The sequence below is a fragment of the Gymnodraco acuticeps genome, unplaced genomic scaffold (assembly GCF_902827175.1).
Source record: "Gymnodraco acuticeps unplaced genomic scaffold, fGymAcu1.1, whole genome shotgun sequence".
Classification (NCBI taxonomy): domain Eukaryota; kingdom Metazoa; phylum Chordata; class Actinopteri; order Perciformes; family Bathydraconidae; genus Gymnodraco; species Gymnodraco acuticeps.
Genome location: NW_022992265.1, coordinates 2,942,570 through 2,953,354, shown reverse-complemented (window position 1 = coordinate 2,953,354; position 10,785 = coordinate 2,942,570). Strand labels below are relative to the sequence as shown.

The following is a 10,785-nucleotide window of genomic DNA, read 5'->3' as shown; positions in this document are numbered from 1 at the left end:
TCATCAGCTGTTATGTTACAATACAAGTTTTAAATGTTTGCTCTATCTTTAGGAACCAGCACAGATAATATGTTTGACAGAGAAATAATTAAAGAACTCTATTTGTCATACAAAGTTTTTTTTTTTAGTAACCATACTTTGTCTTTAATTAGTTGGCCATTTGCAGTTGAAATAATTGACAGTTTGCCGAGGGAACTTCTGTAAAAAGATGCTTCATAGCTCAGAATCCTACCCTATCCTAATGTATCAATATTATATCTGGTCATCTTTATAATATGTATTTAAAAGGAATTGTTTTTGAGTGAGTTGCATTTATATTGTATAAGTATATACAGTTATATTTCAGATGGAATTCTTATCTCTTCACATGGCAGTCCTTATTCGAGGTTTGAGAAAATGCCTGCTACTAAAATGAATGAGACTGCTAAATTGGAGACCTGCATCACAGAAAATTGCATGACAAAGTAAAGTGAGTAAACAGTATAAAGAAACTAAACAACTGCCCTTTCATGCGTATCCTGACCGCAGCCTCTGTGTGCCAACCAAAGGTAGCGTTCACGGAAACCCAATTAACAGCTTTAACACTTCAGTGAAAATGCCAACAAGCGCTTGTGGGATTTACGATTCTTAAATTGGCCCCTCATTTTATTTGCGGCCTCTGACTGGTTGTCCCTCTGATTATGCAGGTGACTTTAAGTGGAAACATCAGGACAATAGAATAGCATGTATTATCTGGGGGCATGGCTCTCACGCCATATAACCAAAGGTCGTTGTTCTCACCACCAACAAGGTGGTTTGTATCAAAGAGAAATCTGCCTTGAAAATAAATTCAAAAGAACGTGTTATTGCATTATCTCACGAACAAAATAATAGTCTTTGTTTTCTGAATTTATTTTCAATTGATATCATGTTACTTTTCTCTATTTGTTTGCGATGCGATATAATCTTGACAGCTTTGTGTTTATACCTAATTGAAACCTCAAAAACGTAGAAGATAGCAGAGAAGAAAAATGGAACAAAGAGTCCGTCAAACAAAATGTATCTTTTCATTAGAAATGTGATCTACCATCTCAACCATGCATTATTTCCCACAGAAAAATATCTGTACTGTTATTAGTTATTGAATAAAGGGAAAGCCTATAAATATGTATTGTTGTTCTCAAAGATGTGTTGTCTTCTCAGAGATTCTATGATTGATATTCACAGCATCCAAGGATCTCTGAAGATGAATGGCTGTTTCTCTGAGAGCATTGATTGAATTACTAACTGGGAAAAAGTTTGACAGACTTTTTGAAAAGCATTAAAGACACTATAAAAAAAGTACTTCCATATGCCTTGTTATGTGAAACTTGAGCGCTGTTTGTAATTCCCATGGAGTAAAGATGCAGGCAGCACTGTTTAGCCCTGTTTTTCTGGATTCCTCTGTCTCACTCGGTACTCCTTGTTGCTGCTGCAGAGCACAGGGAACTGTGTGGAGAATATCTGACCTCCCAACATCTGGAAGATAGCTTAATGATCATTAAAAACAAGATATCGTAAATGACAGGGGGCAGGGTACACTGAGGTTTAGGTCTCCATCTATTTACATGCACTGGATTTGTGACATGCAAAGCAGATACATAGAAGAGAACCCGCCTGAGACCTTTAACATTTAATTTGGTCTTGTTCTAAATGTATAGGCAAAACACAACTGACATTCTCCTGTGAGGGTCTGGTGTCTTAACATTTATATTCAAAGTTAAAAGTAGAGAGAGCTTAAGAACAAGTACTAACCAACACAGCTGCACCTTAAAACATAAATCTGTTGACTACCATGAAGCTAAATTGATGTGATGTTTATCACATCAACATTCTGAAACATGAGAGAATTTGTGATTAAAGCCTTCTTTAATAAGCCTAAAATACCTAATTGCAGCTTGCAATCTCGTGCAATGCTGGTAATTAACCACAGCACATAGTTTCCCTCACTTACACTCCAAAAGACAAAAACAACTGGTTTTAAAATGCTACTAACAGCAACAGCAGGCTGTTTGTGGTCCATGAATAATGTGCAGGTCAAAGGTACCGGAGCTAAAGGATATTGAGTTAGTCATTCTCTTCAAATGGTAAGTCAAAACAGATACAATTATTCACTGACCAAAATTTCACTAAAGTAGCAACGGCAACAGCCTCATTACCTTTACAATTTCTGTGACCTCAGTTCCTGTCCTCGATAAATGAAGGCATTGATTGACACAACTTGTATATTATGCCCAAAGCACATTACTGTCTTGGGTTTGAATGTTGATAGGAACAACTTAAGCCTTTCTTTCTAAGTTGTCAGCAAATATTGTGCACTGTTTGCCATTATAAAAAACACGATTCTAAACTTTAAGATCTCCATATTGTGTTTATTGGATGATTGCCAATGAATGTCCTTGTTCAGCATAGTATTCTATGCATTTTAAAAAGAGGAACAAAAGCAGAACACATATCGTGCCTGTCAAATAATCTTTGACATGTTGATTACGGGCAAACACATGACCTAAAATCACCCCTTGCTGTCATTGTTTTTGAACTTGTTGATGCAATAATCAAATTGAGTCATATGCGGATGATCACAAATCCTGACAAAGGAAGAAGACAGGGATGATTATGAAAAAGCAAGCAAGGGAAAATGTTTTCTCCAAATGACATGTTTGGAAAATATGTCACTTGCAGGAAATCATCAGGGGCCATTTACTGTAATTAATGTGGGTGAGGGGCTGGTTCCCTGTTCAAACCTGGAGTAATCACAAAAACACTTCTACATTCGGAGACCATGTGCATTTCCCTTGCATCCCTGATTTAAACAAATGAGGCAAATAATTGAAAGTGTGGTCAGTTTACTATGGTGAGGTCTATCTCCAGGCCTTTCACATCTCACAACAGACGACTGTATTTATACAATTCGATTTCGAGAGATATTGCAATCACAATCAATAACAGGCAGGACGAAACAACCTGCCTTATAATGACTAACAATCACAACATTAAAGGGGCCAACGCCTGGAGTTACTAATGCAGAGCTCAGTGTATGTTTGACATGTCAGGTTTTCTTTTCACTAGTCAGTTAGCTGTTAGTGACATCTTCCGGAGCAGCATAACACTGCAGTTCAGGGATAAAGCTACGTCAGCACCGCGCTACGTGGAAGATGGAGCGGGGGAGGAAGCTTGACGGTGATGCTACATTCAAGGTATTACCCTTCAAAATAATAGCATCCATTCACATTATACGCTTCCAGCCTCTCATGTATTTAATAAAACGAACTCAAGAGTGAAGATCCTATGTTTTACTTGAAGTGCATTGATTTTAAACTCCTGCCATCTGACTTGCAATAGAATAAAAATCACACAGTATTTTATTTCGAAGTGCTACTAAAGCTGTTAGCTGGATGGATGCAGGGATTTTCTGGCTGAATTACATGAAAGCAGGCAGATAACGTAAACGTTGCAGGAAAAACAATGGATAACAATGGATGGATTTAGCATTGCATTATAGCTAATACAACAACGGTGCTTTCCCGTTGAACATTTTGCTTTTCAAGTTTGCTTTAAGTGTGAATAACGGCTTTTTTCTCCTCGGAAGGCTGGACTTCAGGTTTTCGACTGGTGAGGAAGCTAGCTGTCAACTACTATAGCCACTTCAGCGCCGCCACATTATCATCAATGTAAGCAAGAACAAGAAGATACTTTATGTCAATGTGGACTTGAACGCTGCAGACAGTAGGCATGTTGTAAAACTGCAAACATAATATTATCTTTAAGTGTTACTGTGTGCTGTCTTGCAGAGATTAAAATATGGCAGACAGTATCATGAGCAAGGCTGCAACCATGGAGATCCCCATTAACAGCAATGGAGACACAGGAACTCTGCCAGAGGATGACAGCCTCGAGCAGGTCAGTCACATTTTCTCTCAAATAGCTGACAGTGGTTTTTAAATAAATCTGTTTTTTTGTGTTTTTTGCTCAGATTGTTTGTTTCTCGGACCCTTTTCACGCGATACACATGACTACTGCTGTTTAGGCCAGCTGTTACACATCAACCAGGCCTGCAGATGTTTACAGGATCTGTAATGTTATACCACTGTCCCCATCAATACCTACATATGAGAAATATGGGTTTAGAGCATGGATAGTGAGCACAAGGATGACTTTTATTTATGAGCTTCAGCTTGCATGAAAAGCAATTCACAACTGTAATGTCACATTCTTGTACAGGGATGAGAAAGCTGCAGTATCAGTTGTCCTATGAATAATATGTCAGTGTGAGGACAGTAGGGTCACCATACTGAATAATCAAAAGAGCATATAAGCTATTTCTGCGTGGTGACTGTGCAGGTTGACTCACTGTCAGTTGACAAAGTATGACTAATTCATTGATTTAATCGACAGATACATAACACTGATTTTCTCCTTAAAGAAACTTGCAAAAGTAAAGCTTTAAACCGTGTGTTATCTGGATGTGTTTATAATTGTTTGTTAATGAGTCATTTAGCATGAAAAGTTTTAAAACTAAAGAAAATAGATCTCAGTGGACAAAGGCCAGAACATACAGTTAGTCCACTAAGAGTGGGGTAGCCTTGGGCAAATAGCTTTTTTTTTCATTTGCACACAAATTCCTAGTTTGCACTATTCTTTTTTCATAGTATTATTATTCTTTATTTGGAATATATCATTATCAGAATCAGAAAACCTTTATTTGTCCCGCAATGGGGACATTTACATTATTACAACAGCAGACAAAAGTGCTAAGTATGAACACATTATTAATAACACAATAAGTAACAAACAAAATGTTGGTATTGAGGTTGTATTGCACTTGCATGTATATTGTTAGTGCAATATAACCTCCTGCAATGTCACGTTATAGTAACGTATAGTGCATAGTACTGTATTGTACAACTACTTTACAACTAGTTTTTCATGATACATTATTTTTAAGTTGATAATGTCCAAAGATATAGTCACAGTTTCTAAACCATTACATTTGATAATATGTATTGCATTCTTAATCATATTAATTAACAATATTTTGTGGTGACCGCATCAGGACTTGCAGCAGGTGATGGTGTCTGGACCCAACCTGAATGAAACCAGCATTGTCTCAGGAGGTTATGGAGGACCTGCAGGGGGCATCATCCCTACCAGCAGCATCAAAGGTACTGTTCGGAAAAAAACTGCCATCCTTTACAGGTTTCACTTTGTTGTTGCATATTCTTACGAACATGGTTTGCTCTCCAAAGATATCATTGATTTATCCACATCTACAGACTGCCATGCGCTGAGCAGGAGATTGTCAAAGCTGCAAACCTTAAGTCTCCTAAAGTGGTCGATACCTGACCCCCCTTTTCTCTCTTGTATTTTGATGTTTCACAAGAGTCTGACCTCTAGGCTCCAGGTTCACATTATAAACATCCATATCCCATAGGGCCAGCAGTACGCTTCAACCCTGAGTATGTGGACAGAAGAAGAGCCCCTGCACCGGGACCAGGTGGCTGTGTATTCTGACAACCCTTTTTTGTTTTCTAAATTAACCTATATATGTTGATCGGTTTGGCTCTGTATAAGAGGTTTTGATATTGCTTGACTGAGGATGTTATATGAAACCTTGCTTGTACCTCTTCAACTCACAGCTTCAGAAACAGAAAGTGTTTTGGCAGCTTCCAGGATTATGGGTGCACTAACCTGATACAGGGCTGTCACTTCAAATGCTGCATTGTTGTCTAATACGACTGTCCTCTTTTTCCTGTAAAATGCACTTTGGATGACAGTTGTTCATTTTCATTGTTACTTCTCATCCCATGAAGTCCATTTTCATCTGTGAATAAACCCTTTCCTTCAGCATGAGAGACCGGCATGGTAGATTATTTCGAAATCCCTTTAACTCCAATGTATTATGTATCCTCCATCACAGAGCTTTACATTTTCTTTCAGTCTGCAAACTCTGCTGTTCAGCCGCATATCTTAATGCCAAACCTCTTTTTACACATATTTCACTTCATGCCATCATTTCATTCTCACTCTTTATCATCCCCATGCTCATTACAGACATTCGCATGAAATCCAGGGTTGTTGGCTTGCCAAACAGCCAATCTGCAGCAAGTCGACTTTCCCAACACACAGACCAGCATCCAGGTATCACCAGGCTCATCACCATGTCCACACTGTTCTCACTCATTGTCATAGTTCATGCTTTTCATCTACCCCCCCGCCTTTTAAACTTTGATGACATGCATTAGAGTCTTCATAGATTTGTGTTGTGTCTGTTAGGGTCGTCGAACAATAATACTGGTAATTCAACCGAAGAACTTTCTCGTGGTGTGGCAGTGGAGAAATTGGACAGTGTGAAGAAATGGGGCATAAATACATACAAGGTATTGTGTACTGTGTGTAGATTATTTTCTTTAAAAAGTTTCCACAAGCTCAAAAAGATATGCTTGCACTATTTATCATTCTTTGCAGAACCAACATACATTTGAGAATATAAGCATGTAAGAGAGGTTTAAAATACATTATGTGAAAATTGTAGGTATCCTTTGGTCCCAAGCTTAACCGTGTTGTTAATATATCATTTTTATTATGCAATAATAAATACTAAATTCTTTGATAATGGATTGACCTAATCCATTCTCAAAGTATTTAGTGCTTTGGATTTACAAAACAAGACATTTCAATCACCTTGGATTTTGAGAACCTGGATTAAACATTGTTCACTATTTTCTGAGTTTAGGATTAATCGTTGAATCTATAAATGATCAAGATTAATCTATATTTAAAAATAATTGTAAGTTGCAGCACTAGACCACCTTTTGTGTTTTTCAGTCATAATGACTTTGTACTACCTTAAAGGTAGGGTAGGTAGGAATGGAGAAACCAGCTCGAGTGCGCTAGAATTTGAAAGTACGCAGCCGAAAAAAATCTGCCCCTTCCTTCAGACTTCCTTACAGAGCCCCTCCTCCAACACACACAAACACACACATGACCAATGAGGGCACGAGATAAGTTTGTGCACGAGATGGAAGGCTGACAGGCAGGTAGGCCATCCAGTTATTTTAGCCGGGCCGGCTAAAATAATTGGTTGTGCTTTTTACAGCGCCACGGCTTCCACAGATGAAATGTTTTCATGTATTTATTGTTAAAGCATTTAATGTATTCATTGCTATCGGAGCTAAGAGCATTCCATGGAATATAACAAAAAGTGTTTCTGAAGTGAATTACCTATCCTACCTTTTAATTGAATCTGCTTTTCTTTATGCATTTCCTCTTTGTAGTGTACAAAGCAGATGTTCTCAGAGAGGTTTGGCAGAGGTTCAAGAACAGTAGACCTGGAACTGGAAGCTCAGATTGACGTGTTGAGAGACACCAAGAGCAAGTATGAAACCATCCTAAAACTGACCACTGCACTCACCACTCATTTCCAAAGCATGGTGGAGACACAACAGGCGCTGGGAGACACCTTCGCCGACCTCAGCCAGAAGTCCCCAGAGTTGCAGGTACTTTTCAGTATTGCAAAAGCTCCCAGTGTGATGTGAGAGGGAACTGAAGTTGACAGGTCAAATTGTGTTTCTCTGCAGGACGAGTTTGGCTATAATGCAGAAACACAGAAACTGCTGTGCAGAAATGGCGAGTCTCTCCTCAGTGCCATCAGCTTTTTTGTGTCCAGTATCGACACACTGGTCAACAAAACAATGGAGGATACTCTGCTGACCATTAAACTGTATGAGAATGCAAGGTAACAAAACCTGATAGGTGAAGAATATGATCTGAATACCTTTGTGGTTATCACCTGGAGAATGAGAGCCTGACAGCCTGAACTGGTTTTTTTCCGTGCAGACTTGAGTTTGATGCCTATCGTTCTGATATGGAGGAGCTGAGTTTGGGCCCCAGGGATGCAGCTGCCATGGTCCGCATAGAGATGGCTCAGCATGATTACCAGATCCACAGAGACAAATATGAAAGGCTGCGTAGTGATGTCACCATCAAGCTCAAATTCCTGGACGAAAACAAGGTTTGTGGTTTAAAGTCATTTCAAATGTCTGCCTACTAAAAGAGTAGCTTAATACCTCCGGAAATCTGTTATTGTTATATCTGATCTCCACTGGATTAACGTCTCAAATGTCTGCAGTGATGTGTAGGTAAAGTATTCAGGACCCTATGACATCACTGTTGGGAGTGTCTGCAACATTTATGACTCGCACCCAACCCCAACCACCAGTGATGCTGGGTGTGGTAAGAGCTGAAACAGGCTTAAAACTGTCAACCAGTGAAACTCCTCTCTTCAGTCCGGTGTTAGGTTACCTTTTTAAAAAGACTCACAATTACCTGTCATTCTGAATGTAGAATAAAATCAGTAGTTTGGTTAATCAAAACTATTATGCACTACAGCAGTGGTTTGAGGTTGAGTTTCCCCACTCAATCTCTGCCCATATGCATCTATTGACGCAGAACTGATCAACCAGAGGAAGCAGGCAGGCTTCTTCGTGCACAGACATGAGCATAATTATGCTGTTGATAATTACAATAAAAAGCAAATGTCTCAGTTTTGTCAAAATTGAAACTGAGACATTGTTTAAAATCAAACACTAATGTCTGATAGTTTTCATCAACTAAGTGAGAAAGAATTTGTTTGTATTTGAAGCTTGGGAATAAATAGAGGAATAATATGTGCAAGTTGCTTTCTGGTTGATTCCCTAGAATCTAAATAAACTGCTTGTAAATGTTATCTTAACAGATGTCCATGGGATGTACTCTTCCTCTAGAATTTAGAAACTGTGTTAGTAATGGCAACATTTACCTCTTCTTTTTTCTTTAGGTTAAGGTTATGCACAAGCAGCTGCTTCTCTTCCACAATGCTATCTCAGCCTACTTTGCTGGCAACCAGGAGCAATTGGAACAAACTCTAATACAGTTCAATGTAAAGTTAAAGCCCCCGGGAACAGACAAGCCATCCTGGCTGGAGGAGCAGTAGACTGGGTTGGTTGAGGTGTACAGTGACAGCTGGCGGCTGGTCAGGGAGGATCTTGACATTGGGGTCAGATGGGCAAGAATGAAATGCATAAATGAGTATGTTATAGGATCATTTGTGTTCAGTGATACAGCAAATGTAAGATTTTCTTTTTTAATGTTTTTAAGTATCACATATTACATAGACAGTACAACTATTTTAGTTGTACTTTGATTTTTTTGTTGAGTCACAAATTACTTTCTTATCCTTTAGGTAGCACAATCATTTATCACTTTTTTATGTATGTACAGTATAGTCTACTATTGTGGAAATACTCCTTGGCAGTTTTGCACATGCATTATGTTTTGTTTTTGTATTATGTCAAAAGCGTTATCTTATATATATAATATATATATATATATATTCAGAGTATATCACATTGGAGGAACTCCACAAATCAGATAAGCTGGTGGGATGATATAAAATTATGAAATATTCTATGCATGACTGAACCCTATTTTTTCAAATTTAGTTTCACAAATTTAAATCAGAGCCACCAGGATAATGCATAATTTTCAAAGTTATCCCACCACGCTTCTAATATCACCTTGTGGTTTACCTCCCTGAATGGTCAGTTTGCATAGAATGGAACATATAAATACACAGAGTGATTAAAGTGATTTTCTTTAACCTAATATATAATCCATAGCTATTTTGATATCCTACATTTTGGGTAAGAGATGTGAATTCAGCACAGTATCTGTCATGTTTACTCCAATGTGTATATGGAAACAAGCCTCAATAGATGTTACACTAAGTAACTGCATGAATCCATACATTAGATGCTTCAATCAATACAACTTCTGAACAATCAATGCCCTTGCAATCCAAGGTGCAATTTAAAAAGAAAAATGATCCTTCAACACTCATTCTTGAAGTCTCAAATCCTAAAATTCATTTCAGTGTCTCTTAAAGGACCGAATGTATACGTACATTTCTTATTCTGTGTTATTTATTTACCAATTGTTTTGTGACACAACATTGTATGGTACGTGCATTTATTTTCAATTCTAGTCAGATGATTGTCTTTGTCTTGTTCTGCATTTCCAATAAAATCTGCTGGATGTTTTGTTTCGCTTAACTGTGCCGTCGACACAGATCCTTCAATGTTATGTGGGAAGCTCTTAAAGATGATGTACAGAAAGCTCACAATATGTTATTGTATGGCAACATTAATGATGTACTCACTTATACAACCTGATATATCTTTAACATGCTTTTCATAATTTATTAATACATTTAAAAACTTCAGTTTCTAAACCATAATGATACCCATCAGATCCCTTGTATGCATTTACTGTATTCGACTGCTGTCCCAGCTAGCAGGGAACGTTCTCACAACTTTGGCTAACGTTACCTACAGGTTATAATAATGTTTTAAAGAAAACGTTTTAATCTGATGTTCAAAGAACCTTTTGAGGATGTTTGTAATTTTAAAATAATGTTCATTTAAGGTTAACTAAGACATAACGTTTTAACTGCAACATTCAGAGGATGTTTTGAGGATGTTATGAGGCCTGAGATGACAAAGTGTTTTATAAAATGTTCCTTTAATGTGATATTTTAACAAAGGTGGAACGCATGCCTGCAACATTCTGAGGATGTTTTTTTGTTTGGCCTGAGATGACAGAACGTTTTTTTATAGGTTTTGAGAAGGTTATTCTTTTTTTATAAAACGTTCCTGTGATGCGAAATATTAACACGGTCATCGACAACGTCAGATTTATTTGTAGAGCGCTTATAAAAAATAAACCAGGTTT

General features: G+C 37.8%; 1 protein-coding gene across 4 annotated transcripts; it reads left to right on the top strand.

Annotated features, from left to right (window-relative positions):
* The first annotated feature begins 2,433 nt into the window (after nt 1–2,433).
* Nucleotides 2,434–10,106, top strand: LOC117540463 (arfaptin-2-like). 4 transcript variants are annotated; one of them, XM_034207165.1, is made up of 11 exons: nt 2,434–3,215; nt 3,608–3,689; nt 3,810–3,918; nt 5,072–5,180; nt 5,450–5,512; nt 6,070–6,156; nt 6,292–6,395; nt 7,293–7,514; nt 7,596–7,753; nt 7,855–8,029; nt 8,834–10,106. In XM_034207165.1, exons 3-11 carry the CDS (start codon nt 3,820–3,822, stop codon nt 8,987–8,989), a joined length of 1,173 nt encoding a protein of 390 aa, XP_034063056.1. In that variant the 5' UTR covers nt 2,434–3,215; nt 3,608–3,689; nt 3,810–3,819; the 3' UTR covers nt 8,990–10,106. The 4 variants fall into 4 exon arrangements, with proteins under 4 accessions (XP_034063056.1, XP_034063057.1, XP_034063058.1 ...); XM_034207164.1 differs by lacking the exon at nt 2,434–3,215 and adding an exon at nt 3,290–3,462; XM_034207166.1 differs by lacking the exons at nt 2,434–3,215; nt 5,450–5,512 and having other exon boundaries at nt 3,284–3,689.
* Nucleotides 10,107–10,785: the final 679 nt, after the last annotated feature.